Source organism: Coffea eugenioides, chromosome 6 (assembly GCF_003713205.1).
Source record: "Coffea eugenioides isolate CCC68of chromosome 6, Ceug_1.0, whole genome shotgun sequence".
Lineage (NCBI taxonomy): Eukaryota > Viridiplantae > Streptophyta > Magnoliopsida > Gentianales > Rubiaceae > Coffea > Coffea eugenioides.
In genome coordinates, this window is record NC_040040.1 from 7350721 (window position 1) to 7366531 (window position 15811).

General features: G+C 35.8%; 2 protein-coding genes across 2 annotated transcripts; both read right to left on the reverse strand.

Moving 5' to 3' along the window:
• Positions 1–1652: 1652 nt before the first annotated feature.
• On the reverse strand, positions 1653–8062 carry LOC113774949 (protein S-acyltransferase 24). Its single transcript, XM_027319617.1, has 13 exons — positions 7544–8062; positions 6856–6996; positions 6562–6674; positions 5851–5930; positions 5558–5721; positions 4502–4640; positions 4307–4406; positions 3881–3938; positions 3611–3688; positions 3429–3527; positions 2714–2792; positions 2432–2580; positions 1653–2211 (listed from the first exon to the last, which is right to left on the reverse strand). The coding sequence occupies exons 1-13, from the start codon at positions 7832–7834 to the stop codon at positions 1771–1773; spliced, it is 1932 nt and encodes a 643-aa protein (XP_027175418.1). The 5' UTR covers positions 7835–8062; the 3' UTR covers positions 1653–1770.
• Positions 8063–11633: 3571 nt separating this feature from the next.
• LOC113773474 (pentatricopeptide repeat-containing protein At5g27460-like) lies at positions 11634–12613 on the reverse strand. Its single transcript, XM_027318121.1, is given in 3 exon segments — positions 11634–12288; positions 12290–12550; positions 12552–12613. Coding segments are annotated over 3 exon segments (978 nt in total).
• Positions 12614–15811: the final 3198 nt, after the last annotated feature.

Here is a 15811-nt window from a genome sequence, read left to right on the forward strand (position 1 = left end):
ATGTTACTTTTTCTAATTAGATTAATTTTGTTATCAAAACTTTTTAATTTCAGAGGAGATTTGTGTAATTTTGTAAACTTCAAGGGAGGTTGGTGAATTTGTCAGAAACCTCAGGGACGTTTCTAAAATTATCCCTAAAAATAATAAACAAACAAGGATAGATGGATAATGATAACAATGTTTTGGGGGGTTGCGGATGAAGGTGGGAGGATGAGCAAATTTGAGCTATAACATAAACTGTCGTTTTGTTAACTGTTGTGGCCGGATCGGTTCCTCAGCGGAAGAGAAGAGGAGGAGCAGCAAAATCCAAAAGCACACTTTGTTGTAAAAAAAAAAAAGCGGTGCAGCATTTGGCAGTGCGTCAGGAAATTCGTTGAACATTGACGAGGCGAGGCAAAAGCTTCAAGCTTGGACGAAAAGAAGGAAGGATTTTTTTTTTTTTTTTTTTTGGGGGTTTAATTGTTTTTAGCTTTACTTCTTCTTTCTGGCCGAGGGGGGAAAAAAACCGCTCAGATGAGGCACCTACGTAGCGGTCGCACTCGCATGCTGATGCCGAAAGTGGGTGGGACTTAGAATTGTATATAAATAAATATATTGATCCTTATCATTAAATTTTCGCGGGAAAAATTGATGGTCACTGATTATTCTGAGATTATCCATTTACAACAGATTCATCCATTCAGGACTACTCCGTAAAGCAGCTGAATGACAGAAACTGTTTCGGTGGTTTGTGCTTTTTTCGGTTTGTTTTCACAAATCTGCTGGCTGTGGCTGTGGCCCTGAGTGAGATGAGAGGAGGCCTCTTTCTTTCTTTCTTTCTTTACAAAATTGGATGTGTGGGGACGCTTTCACCGCCGGGCCGAGAGAGTCCAAGAATTTTCCATAGTCATTGATGGCCATATAAAGCGATCCACCCATCAGTGTCAAGTACCCATCATCAACTCCCACTAGTATTACCTATTGACATTATTATCATCCAACGAAAGGTGAGGTGAGTGATGTAATCATCTTTTTTGTTTTCTTCTTTCTTATTCAATCAATTCTCTCTAAATAAACACTTCTTCTACCTCCCCCCACTTCCGTGTGTGCTGTGCGTGTATCTTCTTCTTCTCTTGTCTTCAAACACAACACCAGGAGCAGTGTTAAAATCTGACCGCCTTCCCTTCTTCACTTCTCATCCTTGGTTTCCAACTTTTTCCGGGGTAAGCACACAACTTTGCAAAAAAAATTTATTTATTTTTTTTAATTTTAAAAATGTTTCTCTCGAGGAAAATCCGCATCGCCGCATTCTCCTTTTCTTTTTTAATAAGAAAGAAGGAAGATAAGGACACGGGAGCACGAGTCGGCTGGATACATTATCAAATTCCACTGTGAAGCACCTTTTTTCTCTTATCCTGTCTCGCTGACCTAAACCGCGGAGGCACAACATTTAATGTGAAAGCGAAATAACACATCATGGACATCAGACCGAACCTGATTTACGTGTAAAAAATAATAATAATAATAATAAACAAATAGCACGGAAAGAAATTTCTCGGTCATATATATATATATATATATATATATCATATTACGGATATGAAGCGCGCGGGAAGAGTTCGTATCTCGCTCCCTCTTCGTCTTCCTCAGAAAAGACTACCGACAGGACGGAGTTGGACGAAGCAAAATCAATTTGAATTTTACCTATTGAGGTTACAAACCGTCGCAAGTACAAACAAGCAATTAATCTCTCAATCCACCCCCCGTTACAGCAGAGCAGAGGAGGACTAATCATGACGCTATCACAGATCTCCCACTGTTCCGACCACCTAGCCCAATTCCTAATCCTACAGGAACGCTATCAGTTTTCTGGTTGTTTTTATGATGAGTACAGAGGGAAGAATGAACATGAGACTGATGGGTGTTTGAGCTCTTATTCACGTTAACTACAACATGACCACCATTCCCGTCGGTGTTGCCATTGGTTTGATGAGAATGGCATGCCCCATTTTGAAGGTTTGACGTCCTCCCAATCTGCATCATCCCGATACCTTCCGATTCACCTGATTCCTCGTCACGCTCGATGTCTTCATTGTAACCAGTTATCAAGAAATCTGAACAGTTCCTCTTACACCCATGATCGTAACGATTCCTGAACCGCCCACCAGGCCCCCGCAGGTAGCTATACCGCATTATATTTGCTACCTCATTCGTCGTAATATTACGAGAGATCTGTGGCACCAAAAAGGAATTAAAATTCTGAATTAGTCGAGAAACAACACGATACTTCTCCGAACCAAAGGATGAACGTGTTAAAAGACTGATGAAGACCGAGCAAAAACTAAAGCCTGTTCGCTGCAGCCCTTGAGTTGTAAAATCATTTAAGTTCACAAGACAAACATTACTGAAATTTCATCTCCTCCTACAGGATCTTCTACAAACGTTGGAATACCTGAGAAGCCTGAACAGCAGTCAAGATAGCCACTCCTGAGAAGAGGAAAATGTCTGAGACAATAAATGCAAAAGCACCAACATGTTCGTTTGCAGCATGGCTCAACCATCCCCCAAATGAAGATGGAGCTAGTGGATCGGTCAAGACTCCTGCAGCATAAAGCACGTTCGATATATAGCATTGTAGAAGAACAGGCAAATCATAACGAGATAATAAGCAGGAAAAAAATGCGTGATATGAGGAAGAGAACGAGACATGCATAAAAGGTAAAAAATGGCTTACTTGTAAGAGCAACACCACCAGTTATCACCATGGCCAAGGCTTCCACAACAAGAAATAAGAAGAAATCCCATTTGTTTTTCTGAATGAGATCAGAGCCAGCATAAATCAGATGTACGTTTTATTTAAAACAAGCTGTAGATTCAGAGCCACATACATTTGCAAAAGGAACAGCACATCTACTAAACATTTACACGAGACAATCATATACCCCACATTTATTGACCAAACCAGCTAAGAAATTACCTGTCTTAGTAATTATTACAACCACCATCACCACCAAAAAAAAAAAAGGCTTGTATTTGGTGGTTTCCATTTCTCCTACATTGAAACCCATAACGTGCACAACTCTACGCAGGTAGGTAACTCCTACATTTACAAGTCAGGTAATACAGAAATTTTCAAGGTCCTCAAGAATCATCAAACTTCTAGGTGTACCAGATCTATGTTTTGCAAGCACACTGCAAATAACGGTTCTGGATATAGCTCTATGCTTTCTCAACTGCAGCAACTTTAACCAATCTTGGACCAGCGGGATAAAAAAAGACCTTATCATTATCTTAAGCTGCCAATGCAACAGTAGCCTAAAACTATTGCCACCACCATGCTCTTTTTTCCTCAAACACTTGGCTTGCTTATGCTACGTGTAATGAGTGATGAAGTATCAAAACAGATATGAATTCATAGGATATAAATGCAAAAGGTTAAAAAAACCAACCTTGCCAATGCAATTAGACACCCAAGGGCAATGATGGTCAAATTGTTCAACACACCGATCACACGTGGAACAGTGCTTTGCACGAAGAGGCCTAACAATCTGATATGAGACGACCAAATTAGGTTAAAAACAACAAATATAAAACTAAAGTCCAAATGAGAAGAGTGAGAAATAGATAGCACCTTGCAGGTAGAGCAAAGCTGAGCCCAGTTCCCAGCAAGTAATGCAGGATGATTTATTTCCATCTTCAGCAAGGGTTCCTAACAGAAAATTACAAATGAAATACTGATAAGATTTGAAGAATATCTCTCAAATGAAATGCAAGTTACATGCATCTAGTCAGAGAGCAAGATTTAACATGAAGGAAGCATTAGTTCGTACAACTTAAGGCCAAACATTATTAAGGTTGTAATAGAGAACCAAGAGGAAGAAAAGGGGTTGGGGCAACTTACATCATCTCTTGTATTCTGGGAATCATGCATATTCACCTTAATATAACCTGGATCTTTGCTGCAATAAAAAAAGCCCCACGCTTTTAAGCCTATTGCAAGTAAAAGCATTTCTGAAGCTAGTCCTAGTGCTCAACTAAATCAACAAATGACAAAATGGAAATCTTGAAATGGGCAGTTTCAATGTTGGTGGGCCTAATAATTCACCACATCGGCTCAACCAAAGAGATGATCAATGGAAAAGAACAGTGTTGATAACAAGAGTCCTACAGCTTTGGAAAGATTAAGAACTTCAAGATTTTGTAATAGTTTTGACAATTATAAGAACCACCTTTAAGTATCACAACTAATTATCCAGCAGCAAGTCTACAGAAGCATATGAAAGATTATATTTTAGGTCGCCAACTATATAAAGAAAAAAGGGAGTACCTGCTGCATCTGTAAAACAAAACTAATCCAGAAGTTGCTAGGAAAACACCCAGCCATGCGAGAAGAGCGAAGCCAGCTGTCAATTTTGGCAGATTTGGAGCTGCACTCAAGCGAACGTAATACAGCATATTAGAGGCAATATTACGTGCACAGGTAAGGCCCAAATGAAAAACCAACAACTAGTAGGAAAGGTACCCATGATTACTGAATGAGTGTAGGTCACAAGAAGCAAAAATATTGTGCACCAAAGAACAGGAGCAAGCCCCAATTTTGATAGTTTCCCAAGGCGGCTGTTTCCATCACAACGTTTGTCAAGCAGCTTTCTGGCATTACCCTGCAAAACACAAGCTTTATACTTCAGAAACATGGATGCGAAAAGCTCTGTCAGAAGCCAATAATGTTCAAAGAACTACTGCTCATGTACTGCAAAATGATAGTGGGCTTCGATCTAGGAATCAAAAAGATAAAAAGATAAGCACAACTCTATTGGAAGTTCACCATGTGGAAAGCCTGCATTACCAGGTTTCTGAAACAATCACCACTCACTGATCCGTTGTGAAATTTTGCATTTTCCAAGGCATATCCACATGAAGTTCAAATGACTCACATATAAATGTAGGGATACTTCTGGGAATAGTGATATTTGTGCCAACTTAAGGAAAGAAGATATCATGGTCGTCATGACTATGTGGTCCAAAAAGACTTCTAGAAGGCTGAGACAATGTCCAGGCAAATGATTCTCACAATCTGAAACATGCATATTCCCATGCTACTGACAAAAAATATATCTAAAGCAAAAGGAAGCTTCTGTAAAAAAAGAATCCACAGGGCAAAATATCACATCATCAGTGTCCACAGTAATCAAAGATTTCGTTGCTAACAAATTTTCAGACTTATAGATTTGCACCAAGTTGGCCAAAATATAGTGTGTTGCTAATCTTGCCATGACTAGACTGAGATCAACTAAGGGACACTAAAAAACCAACACAATGCTTTTGAACAAGACAAGCTGACAACCTAAACAGGTGGATTAACTGCAGACAACGGTAGCAATTAACCAATTTAATTGCCATAAATCGTCAATACCGAATAATATTCTGGAGAGTTGTTTGCAAAAAATTTTAAAAAATTAAAAAATTAAATAAAAACTTGAAGTCTAATTTTCTGGAGCACAAAATATGAAGAACAACAAATAGTAGAGTATGTTGATGTAAGTTTGACATCACATGTAATAGTTTATTAGATACCTACAAGGAAAAATGCAACTTGTCTGTGATTCTTATCAGACGCAAGTTGTGCTGGTGTAAAGCCAGTATTATCTGTCAACATGAGATCTTCCTTCTTGCCAGCCTGTACCAACACTGTGCATGCTTCTAAGTTACCTCTGATAGCAGCCCAATGTAGAGGAGTACAGCCTAAAAGTGGAAGCATTATGAGAGATCAATTTAAATTTAAGCAGTATATTCTCACTTGTTAGTACTTTTCAGACTCATAGTTCATGTCTACAGCAAAGGAAAAAAGGAACAGAAACATTTAAAAGTTACCCTCTTTATCCTGTCTTCCTCTATATGCATCCAAAAATAGCAGAAGACGTATACAGTCTGCAAAACCCTTGTATGCAGCCCTACAATTACATTCCAAAGTGAAAATAGAGCACTCAATACATATTATTGTTATACAGATAAACGGTAAAACTTCAAAAGCTGGCAGCATCTGCAGGCAAAAAGCAACTGATGCACTGGAGCTCTATATTCCCCTTTGCTGTTGATACCAGTATCAAAGAAGGGAAGTATTCAGCATCGGATACTGAATACATATTTAAGATTTAAAGAGATGCAAAAGACAAAACAACATTCCAACCACACACTTTAAAATGTTGGTTGAATCTGAATTAACTTCAATTTCACATGGATAGCCTAAAGATTGCATATTGATGAAATATGTCAGGCTCATAGGCATGCTGGACAGCTAGCAAGTTCTTGGCAAGTATGTGTCTGCTGAAAACACGACTAAGATCTGATAGAAAGCTAAGAAACCAATAATATCACATCAGGGATGAAGAAATCCTCAAAGTTTTCATAACATCTAAAGTTAAGGGATGACATAGTATAAGAAAGACTTGGATAATTCAACAAAAAAAAAAACAATTATGGGTGTTCAAATACCTACATGCCTAGCTGTCAACAGTGTTAAAAAAATTGCAACAAAAGCTTTTCCTCTGATTTTAGAAAATAAAAATTACATTTTTCAAGTACCAGTGCAAAGGGCTCCTTCCATCATTATCAGGGACATCAGGATCAGCATTCCACTTTGTTACAATGTAATAAAGGAAAGATGTCTGACCATATTGCGCAGCAACGTGAGTTGTCTGCAACAAAGATGGCAAGTATCCAGAATTCAATATTCAACATGAAGACAAGGTATTTGCTCAGAGACATAAGAGTACAGATCACGATTTGTGACAAAACCATACAAGTCTTTAGGTACACGACTCAGTCTTCTAAACAGCAAAACGGTACATAAAGCAAAGTTTTTGAATGAAAACAAACCTGATAGCCATACATATCAGCTGCATTCACCCGAGCACCCTCTTGAAGTAAAACTTCAGCCACCTGGATAGCACCCCGAACTGCACTCCAATGGAGTGCCGTTTGTCCTGTATGATCTGCAGCATTCACGTCTCCACCACGCTGCCAGCAATGTGTCACAACAAAACTATCAGTCAAACTGAGGCCATTGTTTCAACTACAGCATTTTAAAAAAATAATAATGGTTGTTTCAATGCCAATCCATCTCATATTCAACTCAACGAAAGGAAACCATATCATATGATGCCCCTAGAAATAATTGAAATCCAAGCAACACTAGCTTTAGGATTAGTGTTTGAATACTAAGTACACCTGCATGCCTCATTTCAAGAAGAATCTAGTTTGTCCTTCAAATTTTACATGCCTCATCTGATTTGTTCTTCATTTTCCATATACCACGAGATCAGAATCCCAGTTGACCGTGCAAATTTCAGTAACATTTTTACAATAAAAATTCACATATCCTCAGCACCTTCACATCTTTATTGACTCTTGACTATGTCCAACAACAATAGCTAGAAAATCAACTGCGGATTAATTGGAGTGACAAACGCGATACAATACTTGAATGATTTCGGGGAAAAAGTACTTAAGGCACCAATAGTGAGCTACGGAGTGATAAACAAGAAAACAAAAAATCAATCTTGACCTCAATAATGTATTGGGCAGCAGCAGTGCGGTTATTGAGGGCGGCCCATTGGAGGGCGTAGTGACCAAGGGAGTCCGGCTCGGAGACAGAGCAGCCCTCGCTCTCCACCAATCTCTGCAGCTTCTCCATATCCCCATACGCCGCAGCCGTGTACACATCGTTCCTCAAGCTCTCCTCCTCTATCTCACCCCCGGTGCCTTTGGCCGTGGTGGACACGGCGGAGGTAGGCGATGATCGACCATGATCTCTGGATTCCTCGACCTCCTCCACCACCTCGATCTCCGAAGACATAATAGCAACTACTAATGTACAATAACAACAATAGTCAAACAACTCTCTTGGGGACAAATGCAGAAAGTCAATCAATCAACAAATATGTATGTATAACAAAGGAATATTTATAATATAAATGTAATAACAATAATCGGCCTAGGGTTTTTCGAGGTAGGAGAGACAGAGGAGAAGATAAACTGAGGTGGTTGGTGGGGTGGGGAGGGCCGGGGGGGGGGGTGGTGTTGACTGGGTACGATGGTTGGCGACGTTGGAGACTAGATTTTTCTGAAGATGGGATGAAAGCCAGAACCAGAACCAGAAACCCCACTTTACTCGTTTTCTCGCTTGTAGTCGTGGGTATTCCGGGACTTTTGCTTTTATTTTATATATTTTGATTTTATTTTGTTTCTTCCAAATTCCAATAATAAATATTTTTTGGAACAAAATATTGGTTTTGTTTCATTTTCTGATGAAGAGAGCAAGAAAAGATTTTTCATTCTAGTAAATAATAGTAGTAGTCGTCCAAAGTATTAATGCCATGTCCATTGTCGGGATGTGCACGTACGTAGCGGCGTCCAGGGGAAGTCATAGCGGAAGGCCTCCATATTGCACTCAGTGCGGCGGCCTTCCCCCGGGCATGTATTTTTTAGGAAAATCGTTCAAAATGTGTTCACATTTTATTAAATAATTTATTTTATTATTTTTTTAAAATATTAATTTTATGTTTTTTTATAAATTTAAATTATCAAAATTTGATTTCGATTTAAGTTTTTAATCATTTTTTAGTCTAAAATCACTACATGACTCACATACAATTATTTTTTATCTACAAAAATATTAAATCCCTTTTTTAGTAACAAAAATGAATATGAATTTGGTCAAATTCCACTTCTTTGGAGGAAAAAAATGTAGATGATTTGGGTCAGATCCAACATTTTTAAGGCAAAAATGAATATGGAACGATCATTTGTTTAACTATAAATGAGATCTAACATTTTTTCCTCTAAGAAAAATAATCATATATGGGTCATGTGATGAATTTAAGATAAAAAGTGATTGAAAATCTAGGTTGTGACCAAAATTTATTTATTTGATTTTTGTAAAAAATATAAAGTTACTATTTTAAGAGTGAATGATGGTAAAAATCATTTGACGAAATGTGAATGGCATTTTGAGGAAATTTTTCCGGTTTTTTAAGCGTGAATTTGCCGGAGGAAATTCCATATCTTATGAGAATGAAGTACAAAAAATGAGAGAGGATTTGAAAGTCTGATCCCAGAATTCACAAGGTAACTATAGCCCATTTCAATTGCTAGAAGCTGCCCAATGTCTTTTTCCTTTTTTCTTTTCGATTTTCGTTGAGGAAACAAGTTTTGATGAATCAAACTGCTTATTACTACTTGTCTGGTGCTAGTGCTACTTAAAATTTGTTTGGACTGCGTTTCTCTGGATAAAATCTTTTGCATTTGTCATGAATATTTCTTTTACACATTTTTCAATCATTTTTTTAAAATCTCACATACATCATATTATTTTTTTTTTCTTAGCTAATGTGATTACTCTCATCTTGTGCCCCTAAGGCATAGAATAGAAAAACCTTAATTTCAGTTAAAGGCCAATCCAAGGATGCCAGCAAAAAGTTGGATATGAGATATTATTGGTTCGGCCTTTGCGGTTAAAACAAGATTTGGGTCAACAATTTCATTACGAGCTTTTTACTGTATGACCAAATGAGACATTTTTTTTTTGGACATGTAGATACAGTAGGGTTGATGTGGACTTTGGAGTGTTAAGTCAGGTAATATATGATTAAGAGAGCTTAATTTCAAAGTCTTCTTGTGTTCATTTAGGAGATATACATGGCACCAAAGTCAAGTACTAGTTAAAAGAAAAAAAAAAAAAAGGGAACCTCAAGTCAAGTTCTTGTGTTGATAAAAAATGAGACCTTCTTCATTCACGAGGAGTGTGTAAATTAACTCAGAACATCATCTGAGCCAACCGACTACTACAAAGACTTACTTCATCCGTGCAAATGATTGAATTTTTTTACGGATCTTTGGAGAGTTTAAAATCAAGAATCTTTGACACTACGGAGAGAAAAAAAAAAAAAAAAAAAAGTCTTAGATCATGCAATTGTATAGCCCATCATCTGTCTAAGTGGGCTATTTAGCGAAAATGAAAAATTGGACTAATCTATTCAATTTAACCTGTCTAACTTCCTACACACAAAAGAAAAGAAAAAAAAAAAGTCAATAGAACTAAGGACTAATTTTTATATGGCGCTCATCGAAACATCAGAATTTTCTATTTTTGCCGGAAACATACCCATTGCATTTAAAAAGAAAAACCTAAAATTGTGATCGCTCTTAACCCCAAAACTAATTGTAGGAGTAATATATATTATAGAGAAACGTCTGCAGAGAGTCCACCAAAGTGCCTAATATGTAAGGTAGAAATCCAACACTGACCCAAAATTTTAAACTATTAGGTTTCGGTTCCTTATTTACATATTAATCACTCTTTTTTCGTCTCTCGAACCAATGTGAGACATAACATCTTTTCTTAATCATGGATCCACCCTCCTACCAAACCTATGGTGCACCTGATCTAACACCAACCAAATTCCTTAGTATTTCGATCCATCATCAAGAAGAGAATTTTCACCAGTCCAACTCCGAGAAAAATCCACTTGCTTATGAGTAACCCAGTCTTACAACTTGAAGGGTTGATACCACTTGTAAGGGAGAAATACTTAGAGAGAGCCCATCAAGGAGTCCAATATATAAGTCAGGAATCCAACTCTAATCCAAAAGTTTAAGCTATTCGGTTTCGGACCTTACTTACATATTAATCACTCTTTCTTGTATCTCGAACCAATATGAGATATAATTCTTTACTTATAAATCTAACAATATATTTGTTATAAATTAAAAAAAAATCCCCCACAGTAGACTTGAAAAAAGAAAGAAAAAGACTCAGAAAGTAGCCAAGTTCAATTGCATTAGATGAGCTACGGAAAATACTGTAGTAACTATCGTTATGGTAACTAAACAGTTTTTACTTGATATAACAGGTTATTATATTTTTAGCAACCATTTGATTACCTGTTAGACCTATCCACCTAAATAGGATAATGTCTAAAAATAAGGAAGTAAGTTTCTCGTCTAAAATAGCAAGTTAACCATAATAATTAGTAACTTTTGTATCTCAAAAGGTAAATTGCAATAAATATGAAACTTACTTTTTGAAGAGATAAATTACTATTTTATATTCCAAACATACTTTTGAAAGAGTAAGTTTAGTTCAAATAATAGTAAGTTTTTATACATAAATAGTAATTCTTACTTATAACATAGTAAATTTGATTAATGACCAAAACTTACTAATTTATGGCACGAATGTACTATTTTTCTTTAAAAACTTATACCAAACCAATACTAGGAAGTTTATTTGAAATAATAATAAAATATTTTATTAATGATTAAAACTTAGTACCTTAGTTAGTAAGTACTCGTAATATACTTGTATAATACATGATTATATGTATAATTTAAAAATTATTTGTATTTATATATTTTAAAATGCTATGAAAAATATGTTGACCATTCAAATAAACTTATAAAATAATAAAATTTTGTCGTATTATAATTTTTGAAAAGTTTAAAAGTTTGGATAATAATAACAACACATTTTCTTAGTTATATATGGAACTAGAGTATTTTTGGCTGTGCCAATGCCCAAGTATTGTGTAACAAATATTGAAATGTGTTTTTTTAATAGGAAAGAACCAAAGCTGAATATCTTCAGGTACAGTGAGCTATATGAGGATGCAAACAGAAGAAAATAATAGAACGAAAGGCAAATATTCCAACGTAGAAAGGGATCTTCTCGTTGTATCTATAGTTTTATCCATTTCATTGCTCCTTACCCATCCCTCTGTGAATATCTCCCAAGTTTTATAATTTCGACATCTACCTCTGTTCAATGAACAGATAAATAATGATTCAGCTTTCTTCATCATGCCATTCCTTATGTATGCGCCTAGAACAATGTTTGGCACCCTAATATCAAATGTCCTACACTGTGACTCCCACTCAAGAAATATATTTTCAGCTTCTTTAATATCACCAAGTTTCACCAAACATGAGAAGATGCACATGTAGTTCGCACATGTGATTCTGCCCTTTACTTCTTTGCTAGCTTTCCAGAGCCGCACAACTTCATCCTTCTTGTTCAAAGAGGTATAGATTGTTGACAAAAATACATAACCAAGGCGATTACAGCTAGATAGTTTATTTTTTGCCTCTCTTAGTGCCCAAAAAGCCTGGTTAATTGCTCCTGATTTTTGGTAAATATTTGCCAAAGTAGATAAAGAGCTCCATCCCATCACAACATTTTTGTCATGTATCATTTCTTTGTAAACCTCCTCAGCTGATCCAACACCCGACAGCTCTGCACACGCATTCATCCAAATACGATAGGACATTTCTTGGTATTCGATTTTGTTTCATTTGCACTATGACAGCGAGCACTTTCTTATGTTGAGATGTTGCTATGTAAAGCTTCATCATCTCGTTAAATGGATGAGGGTTTACAATTAGCCCCAAGCTGTTCATCTTCTGCATCAAAGCATCGGCCTTGTCAGTGGACATTTCTTTAACATAAGAGTGAAGAAGATGGAGACAGGCGACTTTCTTAGAAACAGTGTCAGGCAAAGTTTCAAAATACTCCTGCTTTCCCTACAGTATGCACTTTAATTGTCAATTCCAATCTCATTGCATGATCAGCAGAAGACATTCAAGATCTTTCTTTAGCCTCCATCCATGTGAATATATGTAAAAGAAAAAAAAAACCAAACAACATTGCTTCCTGCATCGAATTTCTAACATAAACCCCACAATAGGGTAAAAAAGAAATATGCATAGCCTGTCTCTTGCACTTGTACTCTCACATTAACATGAAAACCAGAGTAAATGTGTAACATCAGTGCTACTATAACCACAAAAAATCACCTCTCAAATAAGTTTTTTTAGAGAAACTGCCACAGATTTTGTAATGTTTAATTGGGTGTAATAGTATTCATAGAACAGATTATGCATCACTTACTGTATTCAGAATATGTGAATGCATAAAATAGCAAACATGTTGTGGTTTTAAGACTTGAGAGTTTTGTGAAACCTGGAACGCTGCCTTTAGAAATAGGTTTGAGGAATTAATATTCTACACCTTTAAGGCAGCTACAACAAATCCTAGAAGCTTAATATTAGGATTATCTATTTTAAATTTGGTTTCTTCTATCGGTTGCCTAACTTTTGTGCATAATAGCTTCAACATGAGGTAAAACCTTAATATGTAAGACTCATTCTAATGCTTTTTCATAAGCCTGGAACTTAAGGTTACACTTCAGATTGAAAATTTAACTTGTTTTAGCTTGGTTATCTCTATTCAGTAAGTAGTAACAACCATTCCTTGGTAATTAGTTGTACTATATTATTAATAGGAAAAGAAAAGTCAAGAAACTGAAGGACTGAAGAGAGAGACGTAAAATTTAAGCAACTACTTACTGCAAATGTGTGGATGCTAAATCAGAGGTTTCTCTGCACCAATTGTTTCAAACTGCAATTAACCCCCTGAAGAAATTTAACAACCAAAATAAAAAGTAGACAGATTATCCAGTCTCTTTAATATTGGTAGGGCAAAAAATTAGACAAAGAAAAGGAGTAGTTACCTTTAGCACGAAAGGTTGCAGAGAAGAAGGTAGAAGAAGTATGAAGTTTTTTTGACTGGTATTTCTATTCCTAATATGAGGGCACACACTTTACTTCATTCTTGATATTTTGCTAATTGATCAACAATAAGGAAAGCAAAACGATATACCTATATCCCTAACAATGGTATTAGCCATGATGAAGAGAGTGGATACAGATGCAAACTTGATAAGTTGTCAGAGATTTTTCTTTTGACTCTTGATAATTTACCAACCGGGAAATGAAAATGAATACAAAAGGACAAACCACAATCCCATAGTTGGGATATGATAAAGAGTACAGAAGTAAAAAAAAAAATTTTTGGATGGATAGCCATAATTTAGGATAAAAATCATTAAATTGTTGACCGAGTGCTGGAGGAATTCAAGCGGTACTTTTCTTAGTCTGAACCAGAAAGAAAATGTTCTTGGTCTGAACCAAAAAGAAAATGAGGGGGAAACAAAAGAACGGAAAACAGAGAAAAAGAGAGGAAGCAAGAGGAAAACAATGGTTAGGGAATAAAAATGAATAGAAGAGGACAAACCACAAAATCCGATGAGCAGTCGTAATTTGGTGAAAACAATCTTCAAATTGTTGGCCAAATGTTGGAGGAATTCAATTGGCACTTTTCTTTGTCTATAAACCAGGAGAAAGTAAGGGGAAAGAGAGAGAAAGCATGAGATTGTTGACCAAGTGGGTGGAAGAGTTGAATTCATGCTTTTCTTTGTTTATTTTGGAAGAACACCCAGCAGGTAGACAACCCATTTTTGGCCATTGTCTCTAGAAGCTGTTCAGCTGCTTGTCTGCTGCTCTTTTTCCACCGAAGAGAAGAGGAGCAGTGGAAGCAACGGGAAACAATGAAAAGGACAGGAGGATAATTTGATCCAACATGTCGGAAATAACCCTTAACAGTGATCTACTGTTTTGAGGTGATGTTATGTCTGGTAGGACAAAGTTGTAATTAGATGGTAAAAGACGTATGACCCTTAACAGTAGTTCACTGTTCAGCCTAAAAGTTAAAATTTGAAGGGTATTTTTGGCAAAAGAGATCTACTACAATTGGCTTCCTCTCCAAAAGCAACCACGTGGATCAACGTGGGAGAAGAATTTTTATATATATATGTAAGATATCACTTATCTATGTAATTTCTATAATTTAAAACCTATTAATATAATAAAATGATAAAGCTTTAATATGTTTATTGTCTGGGACATAAGAAATAATAAGAATTAAACTTGTATTAATATAGACCTAACAAAATGAGAGAAATAGTGTAACAATTAATACAATAATAAAAATAACAAAATTAGTATAATCTAAATTTTTTTTTCTCTAGAGATTGTTCACGAATATAAAATCCAACCACTAACAAAAATCACATGCATATATAATCTATTGTATAATTTAAATTAAATTTAGTTCATATACAAAATGATCCTAAAATAATTAGCACACTACAATACCATATTATTTTAACAACAACAAAAAATTATTTTGCCAAAAGTCTCCAATATCCATGATATATGTATGAGAGATATTTTACCATATTTTTATCTCTTTTTTCCCCATATTTGTATCTCATGTCTAATCATTGATGTTAATTTGACGAAGAATATTTTTTATAATAAAATCATTTTGAATTTAATTAACAAGTTTAGATTTTTTTTTTAAAGTGAAATATTTTGGGAACTTATTTTTTATTTTCCAAATATTAAAAGATTTCTATTTTTTACCAATTGTTGCCATTACATTTCATTTTCTAGACTAATTTTTATCAATGTAAAATTTGTTTAGTTAACAATAATTAAAGTTATGTTGGTCCGAGAATTGGCATGCTATTGTTGTTATTTTACATGTAAATATATAACCTAAGTAATAAAAATAAATAATAGCTACTTAAAAAAAAAGAAATAGGTGCTCAATTGATTGCATTCAAACTACGAATTCTGTTAGTGCATAATTGCTAAATTATATTTTTATTTATAAGAAATCAATATGCATCATATATTGACTAGGACTAGAGCTGTTAATCGAACCGGGCAGCTCGCGAGCCGAGCTCGACCCGGCTCGATAAGGGCTCGGCTCGGCTCGTTAACAGAGAGAAACGAGCCGAGCTCGAGCTCCAATGAGTACTCGTTTAATAAACGAGCCGAGCAAGCTCGGCTCGTATAAGCTCGGTTGGCTCGAAAGATAGGGGCATTTTCGTCATTTCAGCGTGTATGTGGTACACTAACTAGTAACTACTAA

Bases quoted from the DNA above. Each gene is read 5' to 3' on its own strand.
- LOC113774949 (XM_027319617.1), bottom strand. From the start codon at position 7,834: ATGTCTTCGGAGATCGAGGTGGTGGAGGAGGTCGAGGAATCCAGAGAT. The intron at 3,528-3,610 runs GTGCTATCTATT...GTCTCATATCAG, and splicing joins AGCTTTGCTCTACCTGCAAG to ATTGTTAGGCCTCTTCGTGC. The intron at 2,793-3,428 runs GTTGGTTTTTTT...GATCTCATTCAG, and splicing joins TGTCTAATTGCATTGGCAAG to AAAAACAAATGGGATTTCTT.